Genomic DNA, 25,111 nt, shown 5'->3' on the forward strand with positions numbered 1-25,111 from the left:
GAATGATTGTACATGTCCTATCATAATTACTTAATTCATCAATTTACAAGCTTATTACGGAATTGAAACATCTGCCCGCTTTTGCTACATATTTACTCCCTAAAAACCGAGCCCGTAACTTGTGGTGAGCGAGGACTCTTGCGGCTACAAAAACATTTTCAAAGCAGGAATTGCTAACTATAGCGACAAAAAGCACCGACTCTTTGCCAAAGTAACCTTGAAACCTTGCTTCTCTCAGAACGACAAAGTTAAAAGATAAGGAAAACTTTCACCAATCGTATTACGAGAATTTGACCGTCGCACTTTCGCTACGTCATTGACTTCAAAAAATTTCCTTCGTTGTAGCGCTGTATGTAAACTGGCTCTACAACTAAGATGTAAGTCGTTATGTAGTGATCTTGGACGCCGTTCTTCATTGCAGAAAGTCGCTTAAGGTGAGTAGGAAATCCAGCCCATTTCCATGAACAATGAATTTCTTTGTTTCAGTGCTTAAATATTGTTTAATGAGTTAAAGAATCACGGCATAATGGTTGTTTAACTGAAATTGAAATGTTTCAGCATTCTTTACTAACATCCATCACTAATAACAAAGCTTAGCCGATAATACTTAACATAAATAATGACACAAACATATTGGTTCCATATGCCTTAAAGCAAAACCGTATGTTTATAACTAGCTACTGTTCTAACACACGTTCAATATACATACTCGTGAACATGGAAATATTGACCCCTTGTGAGGGTGCTGTGAAAACGTCTGGCATAAATTAACGTATTTATTCACGTTCTGTCAACCAAAACATGCTGTCCTGTATAAATTGTGATAACGACAGAGTGAAATAAAGGCATTTTGTTCAAACTTTTCACCCCACTGCAAGCTAGTCTGTGCAACAGTCCGTCGGTTAAACTGCCTCCAGTGTTGTGGTGAAGGGAGTCAAGTGTTTTTAACGCAACGCGTGAGAAGTACGCGTACAGAAGGAAAGCACTCTTCAGTAAGCGACTAGAGGGAGAACGGGCTAGAGGACGTGTCAGAATTGACAAGTACTACCCCAGCATTTCCCCTTGCCTCAGGCAACGGTCTCACTTCTCTATTTTTCGTGCGCGAGCTCTGTCGTGTATTTTTGGCATCAGTCGCACAATGGGTACGGAATAACAGAGGAGTCAAACTGTCAAATCCGTTTTCGTCAATACCTTGTTAAGAGAAAAGCATATGGAGAGGTACAACCACATTTTCACTTTCAAGCCGAAATGACAGTTTTCACCGATAAACAGCTTAATACAATGATCACTGTTTTGTAAATGAATGAAATGTCAACTTTTCAGAAGCTTTCAAAGTGTTTGGCGAAGGAAAACAAGATTACCTGCGCATAGAAAGTTCTGCTCGCACGCTTGTAGATGCAAGACTTAAGAACGCTTTTAACAAATCTGCTAGCACAAATAAGATGTACGAGCTAAATATATATTATAAGATTAAAAAATCTCCGAATGAACACGTATCTTTCCATCGGCCGGAGTTGTTATCTTTTTCCTCTATGTCTTAATAATGGAAACCATTTGCCCAAACAGCGTCATATCTTTGCGTTAAGATACGCGAGTATTCCTTTCGTTGAAGCTTGAAATACGTTTCAGTCAGCAACTTCCAAATCTTACGTATCGTCCGTCGGAGCTAAAAGAATATATCATTTTCCATCCGTTCGTAAGCTTACTACCCATGTCGTTCAGCAAGTAAAGTGTGTGTTTTCTTTTCTAAGATTACTTCAGTGCTTTGTCAAGAGTAATTAAGTTGTTCCTGTTGCTGTTGGCATTCCCATTTTACAAGGTTTCCACTTGTTTTAAATATGCTTAACAGCATTTTGTGTAAGGTCAAATCATTACTAAGAAGGCATGACAGCTTAATTTAACTCTTCGCCATCCTCGGTTATATGACGTTAGTCACCTTACAAGACGCTAATCTCACTCCTTTGGTGCCGAATGGGTTGAGAACACTTCCAAGGAAATACGTGTATCTGTTCTACAGCTCGTACAGAAGTTGAGCAAATACAAATAGTATTTCCTTCTCGACCAAGAGGCTGGATCAAATTGGTCAAGCTGAACTCCGCAAGGAGAGTACACCTGATCCATACCCTTGCATTAAAAACAACAGTTAGAATCAAGGTCATGTTTAAGGTTTTGTTACTCGACTCATATACTGAAGTAACAGGAAGAACTACCTCGTCACACTTCCTTCAGTAAAAGCTGCACGTTTATAAACTGGTCTTGTCAGGATGTTATTTTAGACATCTTTCCGTAAATGAATTATTTTATTTTAGCGTAGGTGTTAATTTACTACCATACTGAGTAATGTTTTATTGAGGGTCGCCCTAGTCAGAAATTCATTAGGTATTTAAAGAAACAATACACAGAAATAATCGCAAGATATAGGAGATAAGAGCAAATGATAATTCCAAACACAAAAATAAAAATCTTCACTTATATCTCGAAACTTAAAACTTAAAACTTAAGGCTTAAAACTCTTCCCGTATCAAAATTAAAATGTCACGTCAAAACAGTTCTTATTCGTTTACTTTTCGACACATCAAAACATAAAATCAATTATCCCTGACTGAGAAACAACACCACTGTGAACATTTCTGAATGTTTTCTCTGCGCCAATACTTACACGAATAAAAACAAAAAGAGTTTGTGACGTCACACCACCAAGCGCTGCTGACACAAAGAAAACAATTCAGATCACTTAGCTTGTGTGAAGTCGTGATTCATACCTTCTTTGTTCAGAATAATTTATTCAAACGATGCGTAAGGCCATAAACAGTGAAGGAACTGGTAATTGAGGCGTAAAATTGCTCGGCAAATTTCTCGTAAGTACGTGAAGTTCGCTGTCATCTGAACCCGTTAATTGCTTCTCTTTCCGACAGGGCTGTTGGAACCTTGTGTTGCGCAAAATGTCGCAGAAGAAGGAAGCTTTGAGAGAGTTGCTTGAGTGCACCTGGAGACCGGATTTGAAGGTAATGATACTTATAACACACACAGCTGTAGGTCGTCATGCTCTTGGTGACTATCGAGAAACGATAGATAATTTCCGTGGTGTTTTAGGACAATTTGGTTGCTTAAGCATGACCCATGAAGAGCAAGTCACGCAGGCTAAGGGGCAATGTTAGATTGGTATTAAGCGACGCTTTTTAATATTTCCCCTCGAACTTATTTTCAAGACGTATTATTGTTCAATTAGTGATCGTCTTTACCAACTTTTTCGCGTTGTTATGTGATGGAATGCGTTAGTAATGTGGGTAATGAAAGTCGCCTACTTAATTGTTGACTGATTATTCACGACAGACCAGTTGCTAGTTCAAATACAACGTATATACGTGGATTGTGACTCTGCGGTTAATACCAGTCCTTTGCGTTCGCTTAACCAACAAACTAGAGACAACAGACGCTCTTAACGAAGCTATGAATGAGAACATTTCCATTTCACAAATAACGAAGCCCTTCAGTTGATATTAAATCTATCTCGTAATGTTTAATCTGATGAATACCTGTCGAATCGAGTGTACTGCCTGTTGTTGAGCAAAAGCGTAGTTATTACCTAAGATAAGAGGCACGCAAGATAATCTTTTTACGCTTGGCCAATTTATTTTAATCAAGGTTTGCATAGGGATTATGATACTGGTAATCTTCAACTTTTGTAGCATGGTCATTGCTAATGCCCGTTAGTTTCCATTTGATATGGGATTTGTTTACTGTATGATCAGTATGCTTAGATAATCGTCGAACGACTGAATTCCGCGCGTATCATATAAACACACCAGAATGGTTTTACAGGTCATGTTGAGTCGCATTGTCTTTACCTCTGTGCTTGATACAACAGCGAACAATACGAGAAAGGTACAATCTTCTTTTAATTTACTTTCGACGTGCTACGATTCAACGACAATTTTATTATAGGTTTTTATATTTTACAAAAGGAATTTTAACAAGATTGACTTAACTTACCCACTTGATTATGACTTTAACTCGCCTTCCCAGCCGTTATACGTAGTTATCTATGTTCCTTGAGACAGTCTACCAGTCAATAATGACTGAATTTACAAATACCATAATTTGTTATTATTGTTATTACTTTGAAATGACTAAGTGGTGTGTGCATCCTTACTGTGTCCACCTCACTCATTTCACGTCCCCAAAAGCGGTGTATGATATTTGCAGACTACAGACTACATTTAGCCCTAAATAGCACTCAGGTTAGCCTGTTTTATATGCATGGTTAGCTCTCTCTATACACACCTATCGACCAATGAGAGCGCGCGTAGTAGCTCAGTTATTTTATAATATTAGATCAAAAGTCTGCGGTCTACAGTCTGCAGTCTGCAAATGTCATACACCGCCAAAAAAAGCCCATAGCCCGTAAGTCTCGTAAGGTGATCGGCTTTCGCGTTCGATGATTTGCCGTTCAACTTCAAGCAGTTATTCATCTATAATAATAATAATGATAATGATAATGATAATAATAATAATTCATACTTATATTGCCTTCTTTCGACAAAAAATAATCAAAGCACATTACAGTTAGTATAATAAATTCATGCAAGTATATCCATGCCCAATGACATCTTGGAATCTTTTCCCCATTCTTGAAATTATTCAGTTTTCTTGACATGTGATCAGGGAATCGGACAACAGTAACCGATAACCGTATTTCCAAGTAACAGATAATTTTTAGCAATAGTAAAAAAATTTTCTTTGCTAGGTATTTCTTTAGTAAATACAACAATTGATCCATAATTGGTGAATAAAACAATGGGTCTCGCCAAATTTTCGTCGAATTTCACGGGTCTCGCAATCTCGATTTTTTTTGGCTTTTTTTATTTGAATGTCTAAGAGTCATAAGGGACCGTTCATTTTTTATGAGGGAGGGGGGGCTGGTGGGATTTGGGAAGCACCATTTAAAAATCGCATGACCCCCTCTCAGCTTGCCAATTTTTTCACATGGCCCCCCCTTATAGCGGTCATTTTTTGGGATGACCCCCCCCCCCAAAAAAAATTGAACAAACAATATTTAGATTTCAACTTTTTTAATATTTCTCTATTATCCCCCTACTTCACGTTATTGTGCTCACTATGAAGACAATATTTACAATCTTATACGAAAGAGAGCTGTTGTTTAAAAAACAAATCAAAAGAAAGAGAAGTCAATTTCGGATCTCCTAGTTATGGCTCGCCCTGAGCGTGTGGCATTTGGCTTCTCATTGGCATCTTCCTCATCTGAATTGATGAATGCAAGAATGACGTCACTTGAGTCATCTTCTCCCCCAGAGTCAATGGCATCACTGTCATACTCATCATTGTCACTTTCATCCGTTTCACTGCTGTCAGCACTTGCCCTGTTGTCATTTTGTGTCAATGTCCTGGCATTTCTCATTGTTGGTTGGCCAGCTCTGAGAGGACTCTTCTGCTGCAAGCATGAATGTCTTACAATTGCCTTTACTTTCTCACTCTTGCTGCTTTTCAAATGCTGCTTCAGCCCGTGGTGGTTTGAGCACTTGTTTAGTTCTGGAACATGTAGCTTTTTAAGCTTGGTTAGATCTTCGCACAACTCAGTCCAAGGATAATCCTCCTCCCTACTTAACTTTGCCTTTTCTTCTGCTCTCTTTTTCCTTTTAAATTCCAGCACTTCAAGATGCTGAAGATAATCCACCACAAACTTCGATTTGACAATAAACTTATCTGCAAATAGAGCAACGCTCTCTGGATCAGATAAAACCAGCCTGCCACTTCCATGCTCTTTCTTCTTTATATTGTTAATCCAATCGGGGAAAGAGCGCATTACTACATGAACATCATGAAAGAGGCTCATTCCAAAATGCGCAATAATGGCGAAAGCGACGAGTCGTGTAAGAAAAGGTTTACAGCTGAACGATCCAGGCAGTTTGACATCTTACAAGCAACAGAAGCAGTTTTTCTAGGTGCGGATGGCTGTTCAGAAAGGGCGAGTGAGTTTTCCATGCAAGGGTACCAGTTGAAGCCCAGTGATGGAAGAAAACTGAACTTCTCCATCAAAGAGCACAGAGCAATGGTGGAAAAGTTGAATGTCATATTAAAGGTTGTAAAGGAACACGATTCCACACTCTTTCAGTCCAATGGGCTTGCTTTAAAGCAGGGCGAAGAATTTGCCCACAGTTTTAATGTAAAACAGATCAAATGTACAGAAGCTAAGTTGAGGAAGGTCACGTAGGACATGGAAGCACTAGAAAATAAGAAGAGCAATTATAACAGCATATTCAAGGGCATACTCAAACAGCACATCAACAAAAGGAGAAGGAAAAAAGAAAACCGCAGAAAGTCAAATGAAGAAAAGAGGAAGCGGACTGAAAACAACGTCCAACGAGTTTATGGAATCTGTGTTGGAAACCCGCTAGGAAATGATCTTCTTGTGTACCCTCCTAGAACGGCCGTCCCGGAAGAGTGTCTTAAAGTTGAGGATGTTGCCACGTCGATATTTAGAAGAGATGGGCCATACATCGCACAGCTCTTGGAAGGGAATTACTTCACCAATGCTGCAAGAAGCAGAATCACCACCAACCTTGAGCGGGAAGTCAGAGATTATGTTTACATCTTCATATACCCTGAAGAGTACACTCTGACGGAAAGCATTGCTGCTTCTTGCAGCATTGGTGAAAGAGACTCCCATAGCAGCACAAACGGCGACGAAGAACTCGACGACAGCGGAGATGAAGATGAGTGCCAGTGAAAGTTGCATTCGAAAATAACAGTGTTAAATACTTCTTTTCAGTAGCTACAAATGCTTTTTGTCGCCAAACGTTTTTTTAAAGCAGAAGGAAAGTTTGTAATAAATTTGTATCCTGCCTTCTATGTTTATTCTATAGCAATTTTTTTTGATATTCAAACATTATGCCATTTTAAAGTTCTACTAAAATATTTCACGTGACCCCCCCTTTTCCCCTTATTTTTTTGGGATGGCCCCCCCTCGGAAGCCATTTTTTTTCGCATGGCCCCCCCCCAAATCCCACCAGCCCCCCCTACCTTATAAAAAATGAACGGTCCCTAAAGTCTTGCGCTTGCATTTGTCGCAAGACGCGAGTCTCTACTTCTCGCAAAGTGTGGTATTAAACTTTCACCATTGCTTATGTTTTTGGCGTGTTCTCAAAATTTTATCCAATCTCAACCTTGACATTCTAATAACTATACTAAGAAGTAGCTCGAATATCGAGCTTCCTGTCACGCTTCAGGATTAGAAAACAACTCCCAAAATAAGGCGCACCTTTCCCGCTAGTTTATGACGTAATTCCGTATCCGGTACCCTGCCTTAATATTCCTGCTTTTGTGCTCGTGCAAAGGGATCCCGCTCAAGTTTAGGTTGCTTTCTCCAACATTCGAACGTTATTAAATCTGCAAACACTTAAGAATCTTTTAAACTTTTCGTTGAAACATTTTTATATAAGCAACGTTACGAATTCCTTTTTTTCAATCGAGGTGTGGTAAACGTATTTTAAATTTGTTATTCCCATATTTTGTAATCTTTTTAATCTATTTCTTGATTTTTTTTCAACGTCAGTAACTGCATTAAACACCGTTCCGTGCAGTCAAAAAACCATTTTCGATTATATAACATAACCTGTGCGCGATTCGGCTACCTCAACGTTCCTATAAAAGGTTTTCGTATAAAGACAAGTGTATCCGTTTTGTCACTGGTACAACTTGGTAAACCGTAAGATGCTCAAACCCAAAATGATTTTTTGAACAACTCCATCCGCAATCGTCACGAGTGTGGTCACCAGCATATTCCCTAATTACAAATGTAGGATTGGAGACGGGAGATTGGCCCAGGAGTGAGGTGATCGTGTTAAAATAGAACATGTAGTATCAGTACTTATCTACGTGTGTCAGTTCTTTTTAAATCGATTGTTTTTTGTTGATGTTTCTAAACTTACCTTGAAATGACAGCAATGTGAAACACGCTCAATCTCAGCATGTTGAGGTCACGTGAATGGTTTGTAGAATTTAATGAACTGAAAGGTATGAAATGGTTAATTAAATAAATCAAAGAGATTCAAACACAACAGAGCTTGCCAATAAAGAGAATGCAAGCACGGAGATCAGGAAAATTGGATAATTTAGAGACGTAGGTGGGACAAGAAAAAGGAATCAACATGTTAAGAAATTGATTGCTCAATATCATCTTATTTATTGAGTAATTAACATCGAGGGAATTCAAATTTGTTTTTGTATACAAAACGTTGTGAAATTAAACCGATCTTGTTTTCTCTCTGTATAGACCAAACCAATTTTGCGGCAACTGTACGCAATTAAGCCACATCATCCTTTATTGCGGACAGATGGCAAATAATTGACTATCTGTATTAGGGCTGGCTAGTTCTTTTGTGTCGTGGAATGCTCTTATATTTGCATTTCTTTGGGATGTCTTCAATATTATTCACCACAGGAGGGGAATCATGGCTTTTTTTGGGCTGAATTTCTGTAGTGCAAACCACTATACTTGTATAGGAGAAGTTCTTTCCTCTTTGTTAACTGTTTGACGCGCAACTGGCAGAAGGAAGGGAACTTGAATGCGAAGGCTGTCCGTCTAACCTTGTCTGAGCTTATCTTTTGTTCGCGGTGACCTGCACAAGTAATAACCTGTACAATTCAGATTCTTCCAAGATCTTCCAAGCCTGAAAATGATAATGAGAGAAAATAAGGTACGTACTTCAACTCAACCCTAGTCAGGCGTCTTCTGTGATATTTCACTTAGAAAGCATCCAATGGTCTCTTGTACTATCGTGCTTGCAAAGTCTTCTTCATTCTTTGGAAAGGTCCTGTGCTGGGACAGTGATACACAATACTGGCCGTGTGCTCGTTGCTCGCCGATTTGACTGTGATAATTATGCTCTCTTTAGTGCCTGGTGCAATGTGGGAAGTATTTGTGTTTGTCAAAACCACTCTAAATAATAATTCCCAGACCATTTTCTAGCCCTGTGTGTACGATTGTCAACTTGTTATGTGTACATTTTAAGTAACACTCACTGTCATTGTTGAAATCTGTCAATATTAACCGTTTTACTTCCGACTCCAGCTTTTTATCACCCTCTTTAGTAGCTTGCTGAAAGCATGTTAGTTATTTTACGTGAAGTTGGGGAGCTGATATTTCCAGAACTGTCATTCTTAAGAAGCAGACATTTACCAAATGTTTCTGTGTCCGTTAAAGCGTGAAGTTTGTTGGAAAGAATTGAGCCATGAAGTGCCTTTAATCTTTGTTGTCGTTGGACGCCAGATCTGTTCATCTTAAGAAACCCTTCCTAGTACAAACTGGCAAAATAGTGGCGTTTATACATGCGATAAACTACTAGGTTTCCAATCAGGGGAGTCGCAAAACTGCTATTAATTTCATGCCACAGAAATATGAGTCGCAAGTCTTTTTGGCCAAAACGTTGCAGGTTTTTGTCGGCTATTGACTGAAAATTTCGGATGTGGCTATTTGAGTTTCCATAGGCATAACTTAGGTCCCATTTTAGGCCTTTTTTGTTGTAAAGAAAATTTATATCGCAATTTAAACTTAGCCGAGTGTTAAAATGTAAGTAGCGTTTGAATTCTACATTATTGATGCTTGAGAGAGAAGTACTTGAGGTTCTTCATACTCAGTTTGGAACAATAGAATGCCATAATAATTGAATTGCAAAGGTCATACAACTCAGTTCTTGCAATCTGAATAGTTAACATATAAAATAAATAAAAGATAATGAAAAACAAAATGAACAAAATCAAAATAATAATAAAAAAGTAAATAAATATCAAGTAAAGTAAATATCAAGTAAATCATTTTTCTGTTTTAATTTTATTTATAACTGTGGTTAGTGGTTCTAGTTGCAATCCTGCGAACCTATTCTGGTGGGTGGAATCTGTACCTCAATTCATCTGAATAAAGAAATAAAGAAATAAAGAAATAAAGAAATCTGAGTGACGAAATGTTAAAAAAAAGTGAAAAGTTATAAATAATACTTCATGTAAAAATATACGGTAAAACACCACAAAATATAACGGCGGTAAATGCCATGTATGACAAAGACAAGAGTATTTTGTTAATATGTTCTTGGATTCTTGCTCTATTTCTCTCAACTTATCGAACGTGGCTACTTTTAAAATTCTGGTTCTCTTCAGCCAGTCCTTGAAGGTGATTTTCGTATCTTAACGATAATGAGCTTCGTGTTCACTCAAGCAATTAGTGATAGAGCTTGATAGGCTTGTCCCAGCTGCGTAAGATCACTTAATAGATAATGCTATTACATCTTGTAAAGTTTTCGTAACCTCATTTGGTGACATTTTGGCGAAAACCTTTAGATAGTCCGCGAAGTGCGAGGCTTGCTAAACAATATCGAGAAAAGATAAAATCTTGCCTCATTTCCTCGTCGAACTGTAGTGTAGCTTGGCTAAGCTTAACTGTGAATATGTCGATAGCAGCTTGAAAAAGACGTGCTATTCGTATCGGGTGTCAACAAAAATGTTGCACCGCTGCGATTTTTCCCTTCTTAATGGTTAAATTCAATTATTCTTTTGTCAATGATTATTCACTCTAGTAGTGAGCTAATGAGCTTTTGTTATTTGCTATTGGCGAGAGTAGCCTCATTAGAAACCCAACTCAATAATTCATAACTTAAAGCGCTTTCAACTGTAAGTAGAGGTGCCGAATATTCAATAGCTCATGGAACATTGGTCTTTAATGTGAACATGTGAGAAGCTGCATGTAAAGATCTTTCGCTCATGGCTTCGTGTTTTCTCCGGGGAGACAATGGCGGGTAGGTTTTACCACCGCTCGTTTAGCGAGAATGTTCTTAAGGTTGGTTCTGTGTTTGTTTGATTTGTTTTTAATTGATTCTGGTCGAGAGAGTCTCTAGTTTTACGTTGTGGGATTTCTCGTAAAAAATATCAGTTGAAAGGTGTTGTTAATCAGCACAGTAAACATTTGAGTTTTAATGCGCTCACTCAGAAACAAACAAACACTACGATTTACGAAGCAGTAGCAAATGAAAAGATCTTCATTTGAGTGCAAAGAAAGCGAGTGAAAACAACCATTCTATTGTTGTTTCTTCACAATTGACAAACGCATATTGGCTTTCAATTTATTTTCTTTTATCTAAGAAATCTCCGCTGAATTCTGTTAACTCTCGATTGTAGTTATTCGCTGAAGGCAATTCTCTTAGAGAAGCATCTCTCAGCTGGCTTGCCACAGGTTTAAATAACCTTAAACAATTTTTGAATTTAAAAAAAAAACCAGCTGTGAGGCTATGTTGCATTAAGATACAGCAATCTGTATTGGTTTTAATTAGAAGTTCTTTGCTTGTAACAATGGGCCGGAAAAACGAACACAATTAATTCAAATTTAAACGTTTCCACCTTGCAAGCCTCCACAGCTCACGTAAGATATTTGTTGGAAAAAAAAACTGGAAGAAGCTGGATGTGATACCAATTTTTTTAATGTTCAATGACTTAGTATTCACATTGAGAGGATCTACAAATATATAAACGAGACGTTTGTGTAATTGAAATTGATTAAGTAGCACCCGGTAAAGAAATTATACACAAGATTCTAACGTTGTAGTTTTTTTTATTTGTTTAACTGAATCAGACTTGCTTAGTAATTACTTGTTTGCAGTGAGAAAAAAACTTAACTTGAACAACATCATAACCTACATGACCTACATATGCAGCAAATGTATTACCTGGTAATGTAGTGATAACGAGTAACATTTCACAACTAAACAATGAGAAACTAATTGAAGAAACGTTATATGCTTGCAATCCTGCTTGAAAACTCTATGTCTCTGTATCAGGCTTTTGATAACTGTCATAACACATATTTATACCAACTGAAGTTTGATTGGTTGCTATTACTACCACACTGCTAATTACAGATTGCACTAAAATATTGCATAATATTTGCATACGATAGTTTCTATGCATACAGGAAACGAAGCCATTTCATTGTATTGATGCACGACCGCCTCAGTTTTTCACATTTTGTCCGAGAGCAGAACTATTTCATCGTGTTTTGCAATACGACGTTTTCTTTGAGTTAATAAAAGTCTCGCTTTGATTTTTCAAGGAACACTTGTTGTTTTCGGCGGGATAATATTGACCTTTAATTTACGAAGGAGAGAGCGAAAGAATACAACTAAAGCAGCAGCCGCTTATGAACATTTCGATTAAGGGTAGTCTCCATACGAAAACCAACGGCCAGATTGACTGTTATGTTATGACCAAGTAGCATCGCTTTGAAAACTGGCCACCCGCGGTGATCAAAAGAACCAGCCTTGACCAAGTGGTAAAAATTAATATTACTATTTTTTGCAGGAAGATTTTTGAAAAGTACCGAACTTGAATTTTAAAGTGCGCACCACTCAAGTTTTCAGTTTTTTTTTTCCTTTTCCAATCCCTTTCCATCTTCGCCTGCGTTAAGCATTCTTACTTACAAATAATTTCCTCTTGTCTCTCAAATACTGCTTTATAAAATCAAACTATTACGATATTGTTAAGTTTCCAGTGACTTACATGTAGGTATGTTTTGGGTTTCTCATGAAACTGTGGTGGAAATAGATGGCATTTTAGCCTTAAAAAATATGATCTGACGTTGTTTGATTTTTCCTTATCCTTGGTTTCTAAAACAAGACTAATTACTTACATCACTAGAAACAAATATTATTGAATGCGTGGATATCTCTGGGCAACAGCGCGAGCCTTGGCGGGGCGAGTATGGTAAATACATCGTATTATCAACTGGCTTTGGTTAATAATGATACAGTCATATACAGCTATTCCATAGATATAAATGTACTTGATGAACTAGTAAGGATGGCATCTATAGGAAATTTTCATTTGGGTGAGTGCCCGTATGCATTGCATCTTTAGCCCAGGGGTTCTAACAGCTACCAAGATTATTAATTCATCATATTCACCCAAAACTAAGAACACATTTAACATTGAAGAATTATTTGCGTTATTTTTCAAAGATCTGCTGATTTGGACATTAAGCCCATTTTTTATTATCTCAGTTCCTTTGTTTTTTCTCCTACACTATGGTGAACTGCTGACCCAAATTTCCGTTATCAATTACTAGTATTCAGTTGTAAACTCGAAACGAAATTTGACGTGTCTGCGGAAATTATGCCAAAATTAATTGATTGTCAATTGTGCTTTACCCGCTGGTAAGTTGCGGGTCAGAATTTAACAAAGCGTCAATGTGACTGGAACATGTAAACCAACAAGTCTCACACAGCGTGTGAACAATTAACGGCACACTGTTTTTCCGTGTATGGGACGGCTGTTTTGCTTCCATGGCCAGATAAGCTAAAACCTCGTCCCTTTGAATTTAAAGGGATGTCTCATAAATAAATTGAGGTGTATAGATAAACGGAAATGTATTTCTTTAAAAGAAAATGCGCAGCAAACGCGTCGACGGCGCGTGCACCGTTATACTTGAACAGCTTTTCCCCCGCATCAAAGCGCAATTAACCGGCAAAAAGGTTCAACCTCGCGTGAGACTGAAAGACGGCGAGCTAAGGACTCTACCTAAGAATAAATTCTTTATATCTCACAACATTACCAAGGTACCAGCAACATGCGTACATTCTAATGTTCAAAATAACGGCTCAAGCCCGTCACGTTTTCAATTCTATGACCGACAAGTTTTGCCAGAAATATCACTGAATTGTCGATTCCGTGGAGCAATAGGGAAAGATTTTGCGGGTGGCGTTTTTCGGACGTCGTTTTTGATCTCCTGGTGTGTACCAAAAGTTAAAATGTAAATTAGGTGTTTCTTTGTTATCAATATTTCTTTCGTAATGTGTGGCTCATGAATTGCTAACTTGGTATCGTGAGAAGAGAAATTCCTGAGTAGATAACCCCGAAAAGAATTAGTCCGACTCAATTCACCCTGCGAAACATCTCAGTAGTGGAAATTTGCACGTGGTCTCAAACTGCAGCATGTCGTCAGAATCTCTGTTAGTTTACAATGAGGAAAGAGGAATACTACAGTTTCCGCAACGGGTATGTTCTAATTTTAGCTATATTTACCAAGGAGTTCATACCGGTCATCCCCTCTTCTTGTTTTATCTATCTGAACTTGTTTAAACCCTGACGTATTTGACAGCTCGCCGTTCTGACATCGTTTTATAATCAGACTCGCACGTTGTTAAAAGTTCTTAGTCAATGTTATTCACAAATTGCCGCGTCCTTATGCGAGTAGCTTATGTGAATGTTGATGACTGCTGCCTTTATTTACGTCTGTTTTAACTATTCTTAAGAGGTAGAAAAGTTCAGCTGTTTTCTGGTTACTTCGACATGGTTTCTTCAGAAAAACTCTACATGAATGGGGATATTATAACTCTTCCGGTGTTTCACAGGAACAGGTTATTTAACTGCGCTGTATTCATGCTAATTCGACTCAAGAAAGGAGAAGTAACAGTATTTTAAAAATGACAGCCGTTTTATGGTTTCTTATTTCTTCCATGTACGAGGTATGCTTTTGTGACTTTTAACCGTCTAGTTGATAAAGCCGTTAGTCTACTTTATTGGAAAGAAAATCAAGTGAAAACAATGAAACCATTTTCGAGCCGGTCCAACGATATACCAAAATTTAAATACCTTGAAATAATTTCCTGCATTATCACTTATTCACACGCCTCGCGGTTCATAAGTACTTGGTCGTGGACTGTTTTATGGTGTCTGGTATTACTGTCTCGCGTTTCACTTTATGATAACAAGATAACATTCAAGGATTGTTGATAGTATTTTATTCTTGATATTGTCCTGTTTTACAGGTGTTTTTGATAATCACTGTTCTGTGTCTGGGATTGAGAGAGAACAACACACAACCGCTCAAATGCGCTCCTCTTATCTCAATCTACTTTTGAGTCCGACGTTTCACAAGTATTAAGACAAATAATAAGACATTTGACATTTAGGTTTTCATGAGTTATTTTGATTGACAACACATAGCAGGCTTATAAAGCGCATGCTTCTTCACAAAGTGACTCTAAATGAGTGACTCTAAACGCTCTTTATGTTAATAAATGAAAAGACTTTGTTGTCGCATGCGATTAAAATAGCAATTGCTCCAAAAGCGCGATAATGCACAAACGTAAAATAAAAAAATGAAATACATTTCCGTTTAAAGAAAAACAAACAAAATGGTGGAAAGATATTTATGCTGACTTGAAATTTTTCTCTGGCAGCTGTTACGAGACACCTGCAATGCTAGGCTCCAAGATTCCCAGTATGTGTGTCTTCTACGTCCTTTTATTGCTTTATATTTTACTGTTTGCGGCGATAGACTCACTGGCGATAGCAAAGGAACAAAACAAAAGTAAATAAATACCTCTTAATTTTCGTTAAGACAATGGACTGCCTTTGAGTATTTGTCTTGTTTATTTTGTCAGGCGAATTTTAACCTTGGTTTTTGCGCATGCTTGCGTGACCACCAAAAGTGTCACGGACATGTTTATACATGCGCTTGCTCCTTCAGCAGTAAACTAACGCTATGGTTAAAAGCTTGAAATCGGGCAGAATGTTTAATTGAATTATTCATGAGGAAATCAAGTGACTCAAATTGACGTGAATTTTTTTTCGTGTCTCTTGCTACCTGTTCTCGCAAGCCAGCTTTGTGACTCGGTAAAATGTTGTTAGCGTAATATTGCCGATATACGTTCAAGTATTTACCTTCATGTAGCAGTAGCAGTAGCAGCAGTAGTAGTAGTAGTAGTTGTAGTAGCAGTAGCAGTAGCAGCAGTTGCAATAGTAGTAGTAGCAGCAGCAGCAGTAGTAGCAGTAGTAGCAGTAGCAGTAGCAGTAGCAGCAGTAGCAGTAGCAGTAATAGCAGTAGCAGTAGCAGTAGTAATAGCAGTAGCAGCAGAGTAGCAGTAGCAGTAGTAGCAGTAGTAGCAGTTGCAATAGTAATAGTAGCAGCAGCAGCAGTAGTAGCAGTAGCAGCAGCAGTAGTAGCAGTAGTAGCAGTAGCAGTAGCAGTAGTAGCAGTAATAGCTGTAGCTGTAGCAGTAGCAGTAGCAGAAGCAGTAGTAGTAGTAGCAGTAGCAGTAGCGGTAGCAGTAGCAGTAGCAGCAGTAGCAGTAGCAGTAGTAGTAGTAGCAGTAGCACTAGGAGTAGCAGCAGTAGTAGCAGTAGCAGTAGCAGTGACAGTAGCACTAGCAGTAGCAGTAGCAGCAGCAGCAGCAGTAGCAGTAGCAGTAGCAGTAGCAGCAGCAGCAGTAGTAGCAGTAGCAGTAGCAGTAGCAGTAGCAGTACCAACAGTAGCAGTACCAGCAGTAGCAGTAGCAGTAGTAGTAGTAGTAGCAGTAGCACTAGGAGTAGCAGCAGTAGTAGCAGTAGCAGTAGCAGTGACAGTAGCAGTGACAGTAGCAGTAGCAGTAGCAGTAGCAGTAGCAGTACTAGTAGTAGCAGTAGCACTAGGAGTAGCAGTAGTAGCAGTAGCGGTAGCAGTAGCAACAGCAGCAGTAGCAGTAGCAGTACCAGCAGTAGCAGTAGCAGTAGCAGTAGCAGTAGCAGTAGCAGTAGTAGTAGTAGCAGTAGCACTAGGAGTAGCAGCAGTAGTAGCAGTAGCAGTAGCAGTGACAGTAGCAGTAGCAGTAGCAGTAGCAGTAGCAGCAGCAGTAGCAGTAGCAGTACCAGCAGTAGCAGTAGCAGTAGCAGTAGTAGTAGCAGTAGCACTAGGAGTAGCAGCAGTAGTAGCAGTAGCAGTAGCAGTGACAGTAGCAGTAGCAGTAGCAGTAGCAGTACTAGTAGTAGCAGTAGCACTAGGAGTAGCAGCAGTAGTAGCAGTAGCGGTAGCAGTAGCAACAGCAGCAGTAGCAGTAGCAGTAGCAGCAGCAGCAGTAGTAGCAGTAGCAGTAGTAGTAGCAGTAGCAGTAGCAGTAGCAGTAGCAGCAGCAGTAGCAGTAGTAGTAGTAGCAGTAGCACTAGGAGTAGCAGCAGTAGTAGCAGTAGCAGTAGCAGTGACAGTAGCAGTAGCAGTAGCAGTAGCAGTAGCAGTAGCAGTAGCAACAGCAGCAGTAGCAGTAGCAGTAGCAGCAGCAGTAGCAGTAGCAGTACCAGCAGTAGCAGTACCAGCAGTAGCAGTAGCAGTAGCAGTAGCAGCAGCAGCAGTAGTAGCAGTAGCAGTAGCAGTAGCAGTAGCAGCAGCAGCAGTAGCAGTAGTAGTAGTAGCAGTAGCACTAGGAGTAGCAGCAGTAGTAGCAGTAGCAGTAGCAGTGACAGTAGCAGTAGCAGTAGCAGTAGCAGTAGCAACAGCAGCAGTAGCAGTAGCAGTAGCAGTAGCAGTAGCAGCAGCAGTAGTAGCAGTAGCAGTAGCAGTAGCAGCAGCAGCAGTAGCAGTAGTAGTAGTAGCAGTAGCACTAGGAGTAGCAGCAGTATTAGCAGTAAGAGTAGCAGTGACAGTAGCAGTAGCAGTAGCAGTAGCAGCAGCAGCAGTAGTAACAGTAGCAGTAGTAGTAGCAGTAGCAGTAGCAGTAGCAGTAGCAGTAGCAGTAGCAGTACTAGTAGTAGCAGCAGCACTAGGAGTAGCAGCAGTAGTAGCAGTAGCAGTAGCAGTAGCAACAGCAGCAGTAGCATTAGCAGTAGCAGTAGCAGTACCAGCAGTAGCAGTAGCAGTAGCAGTAGCAGCAGCAGCAGTAGTAGCAGTAGCAGTAGCAGTAGCAGTAGCAGTAGCAGCAGCAGCAGTAGTAGCAGCAGTAGCAGTAGCAGTAGCAGTAGCAGCAGCAGCAGTAGCAGTAGCAGTAGCAGTAGCAGTAGCAACAGCAGCAGTAGTAGCAGCAGTAGCAGTAGTAGTAGCAGTAGCAGTAGCAGTAGCAGTAGCAGCAGTAGCAATAGCAGTAGCAGTACTAGTAGTAGCAGTAGCACTAGGAGTAGCAGCAGTAGTAGCAGTAAGAGTAGCAGTGACAGTAGCAGTAGCAGTAGCACTAGCAGCAGCAGCAGTAGTAGCAGCAGTAGCAGTAGCAGTAGCAGTAGCAGTAGTAGTAGTAGCAGTAGCACTAGGAGTAGCAGCAGTAGTAGCAGTAGCAGTAGCAGCGACAGTAGGAGTAGCAGTAGCAGTAGCAGTAGCAGCAGCAGTAGCAGTAGCAGTAGCAGTAACAGTAGCAGTAGCAGTAGCAGTAGCAGTAGCAGTAGCAGTAGCAGCAGCAGCAGCAGTAGCAGTAGCAGTAGCAGTAGTAGTAGCAGGAACAGCAGCAGCAGGAGGAGCACGTAATTCCATTTCTGATGAATCATGTGGGATTTTCTGCAAATCTCTACAACATAGTTTTATTGAAGGCAACGGAATAATAACTTTTCAGGTATTTCGTTTAACTTGATCGAAAAGTGATCAAAATTTCAATTTCGATCGAAATGGTCAAAATCATCGCAAGGGAAGCTGTTTCTATGCTTTTTTGCTATGCGTGTGAGGGAAAGTGGTGTCATTCTAGCCGAAAAAGGCTTTGGCGAAATATCGGCGAGTGATGGAAAGGTTTTTCGTTTTTCTGAGTGAATCATGTGGGATTTCCTGTAAATTTCCACAATTTAATTTTAATGATTTAAACCTTTATCCAGAACGGAAATTGTCAATATCTTTTGTTTCATGCTTGATAACGTCAGTTGCTCAAAATTACCTCAAGCCTTGTTTACACAACCTGTCATGTCTCTCACGCGCTGTATTCACGTGGATACACTTCTCATCCTTGTTGCCTTGACAATTCATTTTATGAAAGCGAAAGCGAAGATGAATTGAGTTAATTTGACGTAAATATGAATAGGGTCTTCTTTTGTGTCAATATTGCAGATGTACAGTGTATTTATCCGTAAGCCGGATTTTACGAAAAATGACTACATTGTAGTTAGGCGATCTTACGGAAATCGAACAAGTATATTTGGAAACGAATATATTTGGTTGGTATGATGACATTATGATCAAGTTTAATAATTACACAGAGATGGAGAACTGTAAATAATGAACTTGTTAAATATCAAACGTTGTCAGAAGTTACTTTTATCTGAATAAGTACCATGTATATGCAAATTTTGTCTCCGTACTAATATCCGCATGAACTATGGACACCTGTTTCACAAATGTAAAGACTTGCAGACAGCCGATCTGGAACCAATAGCACGGCAAAGCAATTGTTATTACTTCAGTTTATGCGCACGATCGTCACTTTGCAAATTAATCAACAACAAATTCCCTGCGAATTGTTGACGCAGCTTCGCTATCCAAGGTTTGAACTGCTGCCGGTTAGAGCGAATCACTTACTGAAGGTAACTTACTACCAAAGAGACTTGTTATGGTTAGCGAAATGTCAACAAGTGCTTACTTTATTGAAAACCTGATAAAAGGAGACCATAAAACTATTTACAGATATATTTCTATATGCTTTTTCTATACGGCGTAAAGGCGTGAATCGTTGCTGCTTGCTGTGGGCGGTAATAGACCAGATTAGACGCACGTTAATGTTGTTCAACGGTGTTAGTTATTTCGCTATTCTGGGTTAAACGTCCGCTGTTATCAGCACGGAAGTTTCTTTAGGAATATCGCTTTGGTTGGATGAAAACCTATTGCATGTCATCACAGTTTATGTATCACGCAGTTTCGTCGTTACCATTTCTATTCTGAGCTCAAAAATCGGTCTTTTTTGAGTCTTTTTAGCAACAATACTGTCTACTTCATTCAACTGAGATGCCATGTCTTACATGCTTGTGTTGTGTGCAGATGAGTGCAAAATTTGGCGAAGGATGTCTTAAAGCTTATTTTGGCGTTGCGAGTAGAATTTGCCCATGTTCAAGAAAAAGTGTTTTTATTTTACGGAACTCCGCGAAAACGCAGAAGTCGTTCATGAATTGAGTTTGTTGTGTTAATGTAATTATTGTGCACTATTCCGATCCAGATTTTTTTTTTCTGCGAGCATACAATACCGGACAGTTTATTTTCTGCGAGCGTATGAAATTTTGAGGATTTACAATATTTTGATTGATACAGTTGGAAACTCGAAACAGAGTATGGCCTCAAAACTTCGAATATCAACGACTCTTTCTTGAATTTAACAAGGTTGATGCTAACAGCTGTTTTACCGAGAGCATTTTGTTTTCGCACGCGATTTCATCCTATTTGTTTTCAGAACTCATCTAAACGGGGCCAATGGTTTACAGCTTATTATCAAAAAGTTTGATTGCCGAGGGGGTGCAAACAAGATCTTTACCCGCTTGGAAAGAGACACTCGTAACAGGGAAGAAAATTAGTTTATTTTCGCTTGCGGCCTCGAAACCGCTGCGCTCGCGGCCTCGAAACCGCTGCGCTCGCTTTTGTTTTGGAAGAAAACCGCAAACTGTTCTGGTTGGAGGATTCAGACCTTTGTTTTTATTTTTTCAAACGTTATCTCTTTCATTGTTGCATTTGATAAATGTCAGATGAGTTCAAATTTTGTATTTCCGCCTTTGACGTAACCCTCTTAATAAGAACTAATTTTTAATCTCAACGATCAACACCCTTAAATGATTGGACAGCATTCGCTGACAAGTTTGTTTGAGTCTTGAAATTGCAAAGAGCGGCAAGAATCGATATTATAATTCCTCTTACGATATCTTTGTTTTGTAAAACATATGCACCTGAGGTTACGATTTTTAGCGACAATTAAATTCAGCAAATGTAAATCAAATCATAAAAATTTTTAAATTTTAAGCGCTTGCTAACTTTACAGTAGAAGTTTAGTGTTAGTAAATCAAAAACACGAGCGATTTAAATAGCTAAATTAGTACAAGCTAAAAATAGTGATGTTAAGTTAAGTTGTTTAATCAAAACAAGGAAACGGAAAGTAAAATATGGCATTTTATATGCTATCTTGTCACATCGTTGGTGGAAAAATTATCGAAGTTTTTGTGTTGCATCATTACAGTATTGGCGCTTGTTCAAAATTTCGCGATTTGTATATTTTAAGAGAAATTGCATTTGCTTCTTTAACTTTCGTTCCACGTATTGTAAAAACATACCTAAATGATATTTCTTTGTTGCTAAAAATCCAACACAGGTTCTTATTTTCGATACTGTCGACTCACGTATGAAAATTTAACGGTTAGCTACTCGAGGTTCGTCTTCAAAACGTCGTCATGGCAACCAGCACTGTACGTTTTGAAATTTTCTGTTAAAGTTTCTACTCAAGACTGTCGCCACCAGGCATAATATAACAACAACAACAACAACAGTAATAATAATAATAGTAATAATAATAATAATAATAATAATAATAATATAAGCAGGCGAATATTAACGTTAAAAGCCGACGTTTCGGCGTCATCGTGACACCATTCTCAAGGTGAATAAATAATGCGAAGATTTGACTTATAATAATAATAATAATGATGATGATGATGATGATAATAATAATAATAAATTAATATTTTAAGAGGAGGCCTCCAATAAATTATCTTGGAATTAACACTTCGATGAAAAGCACATTACAAGCGACAAAAAGGAAAGAACCAATGTCTGCCAATCAGAGCGAGAGATAAAAAAAAAGATAAATATATGGTTGTAGCTTTACAAATGATTTTCGGGACCTCACTCCTGTACATATGGCTCGGTGAAATTGTTTTGGGGTGGGAAAAAAAAAGGTAGTCGGTGTGAGGAAGCATAGAACCTGCACGAACAAACTATTGGATATCATTCTTTGAAAAAGATTCTAGAAACTTGATGTGTATTTCTGATTACATGTCCGGATGTGTAAGTCTTTAGTTTTGTTTTTCACTTATCTTCCTGTGCCAACAGACAAGTTGGAAAACATTTCTAGATTTATTTGCCATTTATTTTTTACTAATTAGCCTTAAATCACCGGCACCGCTGTAACTGTCGGCAAATGTGTAATTAGTGTTCGACACAGTATCAAAAAATCTTAAAGTTACACCCGCAAACTTTGGTTTAGCGCTTATACGGCGCTCCATATATGGAGATGCAGCTGCTTTAAATGCGGCATCTTAGATAAGTTTGCTCAGCAAATTACCAAACTGTGAGTCTTTAATTGCGTCTTATCTTAACTGCACACAATATTAAGGTGGAATATCACAACATCGACAATACGTACAGCACCAATTAAAGACAAGCACTTAAGTCAGTCACTGCATGTCATGTCGACCTCTGTTTTAAGCTTCGACTTCCCTTCAAGTTTGGTAAGTGTCCTCATTTTCAGTGAGATCTTATAACACTTCATGGATTCTTGTCAACTCGAGCGGTTTCGACCGAGAGATTTCTCAGTCGATTACCGTCCCAACAGTTTGATTCTCTTTGATGTGCCAGTTTTTCCCCAAAACAACTACAGATTAAGGGTATTTTTTATGAACACGTCTGTCAAAATAGCGAATAACAGTACAGAGCCAAAACTTCACGGCTAAAATTTTACACATCAGGCCCATTCACGTATCGGGCGCCGTTAATTACACGATACACGAATCCCGCCATTAAGTTAACATTCGACACATACACTCCTTAACTCTCTCGCACAGTTTCAGTTATGCCTAATTCAGTTTCTGTTCAAGTTACTTCAAATCTTAAATGGAAGCCATGAAAACCTTGTGGCATTCACTTTAGGCATGAAATGCGGTGTTATATCGCTTATGATTGATATCTGTACATTGTACCACTAGAAAATAGAAGTGATATTCACCTAGCCATATGTTTCGCGCAATCCCAGTGTGAAGCGCGCCAATATGAAATGGTACGTAAACATGAATGCGCGAATATTTTTCTGGCTTGTTTTGAATAACACCTGCTGCTTGTACTATTCTTTTTGCACATTTAAATGTTGTCAAATGATTCCGACATTCTAGGGCACATATATATTTTTTATATTCCAGGCGTCGGATAATTGTGAATGCAATAAAACGACACAGATCCAGAAACAAAATTGGATTTTTTTTTCAACAAAAAAATTCTTAACCCAACACTTCATTAATGCAATAGTTCACCAAATGATATTTGTTGTGTGACTGTTTGAAAACATAGCAAACCTCATGGTTTTACTGTCGAACACTATTTGGCTGACTTCTGATTAAAAATAGGACTTTCTTTAAAACTGTCCGAATATATAAACCTCAAATAGCAGCGTGTTTTGACGTTATGTCAGTCAAAATAACCACTCTGAACCATCCTATTGTTTAAATTTAACAATTGTCATTTCAAGGAAAGTTCAAATTGTCTGGCTTTGTTGTCACTGACAGACAAACGTTGTCTTATTTTTGTTTGCTATGGAAGGGGCTTTACCTAGCGAGATCATGGAACATTTCATTTAGCAAAAATGCTCGGAATTTCATCATGACTCACTCTTTCGCACAGTGCGTGATTTTTCTGTTGTTTTTTCAATGCAAAGCGAAATTTTACAATCGAATTAGAATGAGAGTTATTAATAATTCAGGCACCCACAACAGATGGTGACGTGTTGTTACAGAGGAGCTGCATAAGGGTCCGTATTTAGGATGCAAAACTAATCACTGTTTGAAAACATTCGCTTCGTTTTCCTAACGTTAATCATACGTCACGTCCCCAACTGCTCTAACATAATCGGTTCAATCTTGACATGTTATCGAAAACGGCGACAACCGCACTCGCAATTTCAGCTTAGGTCGTGTAGCCGGACACGTATCTATCGCACGGTGGATGACGGGTTCTATACAGAAGGGAACACTTTGTCGCATACATGTTTTTAAAATCACATGAAAGAAGTGGTTTCGAGATGGTAAGCGATAAGCAGCTTCAATTCAGTTAGCAAGCTTCTTAATATATTTTCGTTGAAAGGGGTTGCGTCATGCGCCGAATGTTTTTCAATATTATTATACCATCAAGAAGAATTCAGGCTAATATTTAATTCCATGTGGATAAACCTGGGCGCTTGAATTGGGTGAATGCGAGCAGTCATACGCCGAATTTTCACCATGGTTTTTCAGTAATCTCGCAGGTTATCTTTCTGAAACATTTTCTGATTTTAACAGCTTCTCAAATATGCCGTGAAGTCAGCTTGAGCCTAACAATATTTAGTTTGTTTCTTTATATACACACACATAAACTTTGTTTACTCCTAATATACAGCTCTCGAATTTGTGTTCTTTCAGATTATGGCGGCGTTTAAGAGATGGCGCTCGAAGTACAAGCGGTACAAAAATCAAATTCCCGATCAAATGAGGAATAGAATTATCCTGCACTATGGTCTTTTTAAAATCACTTGGGATTGGGTGATTCTGATACTGGTCCTTTATACAGCCATTGAAGTGCCATTCGTATCTGCGTTTGTGCTGGCACGTGATGACGAAGGAAAACACGCAGGTAAGTATTGATACATGTTCCGCTAAGAATGCTTTTTCTCGTTCTTGAATTTTTCAGCGCGTCTTTTCATAACAACCCTTTACATGGCTTTATCAGTTTCATAAGTAGCTAGATAAATTTTGAGCCTTTAGCGTTTGCTAGGTCATTTCAAATTTCGTATTTTTCGTCATGAAATTGACCATTTTAGGTCATTCCATCATCCGGGACTATTGAATTTCTCATGAACATCTGTTGAAAATTTCCAAAAAAAGTCTTAAGTTTGTGAAGTTGTTGTTTGTCAGAGAGCAGTGGAATCTTGTGTACATTGTTTTCTTAGTCAGTTGTCATCACATTTTAAATAGTTTTCAGGTGACACAACCTTTTCACTGATGTAACAGCAAAGTGAATTAACAGATCGACATCGAAAAATATAGTCGTCAGAACATATTCTTAAGTGAGGCAGATTTCCTACGATTATTGTTTGATAAGCAATTTTGTTTGCGTTCATAAACATGTATAATTACAAAATACGCGGTTTTTCAACTGAGTAAAAGGCAGTTCCCAATTAAGAAAAGGTTTTAAAGGTCGTTTTGTCGAATGCACTTCACACCATGTCATTCCACAAGCATTTCACAAGTGTTATCATCACAAATATTTAAACAAGTCATTTTCACTAAGCACCTTTAAAATAACACCCTTAATCCCTTGATATACCCAAACACCAGCTAAACTACAGGTTTGATAAGGGCTGTGCCACTGATCAGATCACTTATTTTCATGTCT

The 25,111-nt window shown here is 38.6% G+C and overlaps 1 protein-coding gene across 5 annotated transcripts in view; it reads left to right on the forward strand.

Annotated features, from left to right (window-relative positions):
- Positions 1-352: 352 nt before the first annotated feature.
- Positions 353-25,111, forward strand: part of LOC145497664 (voltage-gated inwardly rectifying potassium channel KCNH7-like) — a 31,175-nt gene continuing 6,416 nt past the window's right edge. For 2 of the 5 annotated variants that reach the window (XM_081477489.1, XM_081477490.1), the window contains exons 1-2: positions 18,374-19,305; positions 24,139-24,349. In XM_081477489.1, coding sequence (XP_081333615.1) covers positions 19,189-19,305; positions 24,139-24,349 — 328 coding nt within the window. In that variant the 5' untranslated portion in view covers positions 18,374-19,188. Of the gene's footprint in view, positions 435-2,698; positions 2,824-2,915; positions 3,006-18,373; positions 19,306-20,330; positions 22,204-24,138; positions 24,350-25,111 lie in introns of those variants that run through there. The other 3 variants (XM_081477492.1, XM_081477491.1, XM_081477493.1) reach the window with 3 other exon arrangements.

This window comes from Orbicella franksi, chromosome 9 (assembly GCF_964199315.1).
Source record: "Orbicella franksi chromosome 9, jaOrbFran1.1, whole genome shotgun sequence".
NCBI classification, from domain to species: Eukaryota; Metazoa; Cnidaria; class Anthozoa; order Scleractinia; family Merulinidae; genus Orbicella; species Orbicella franksi.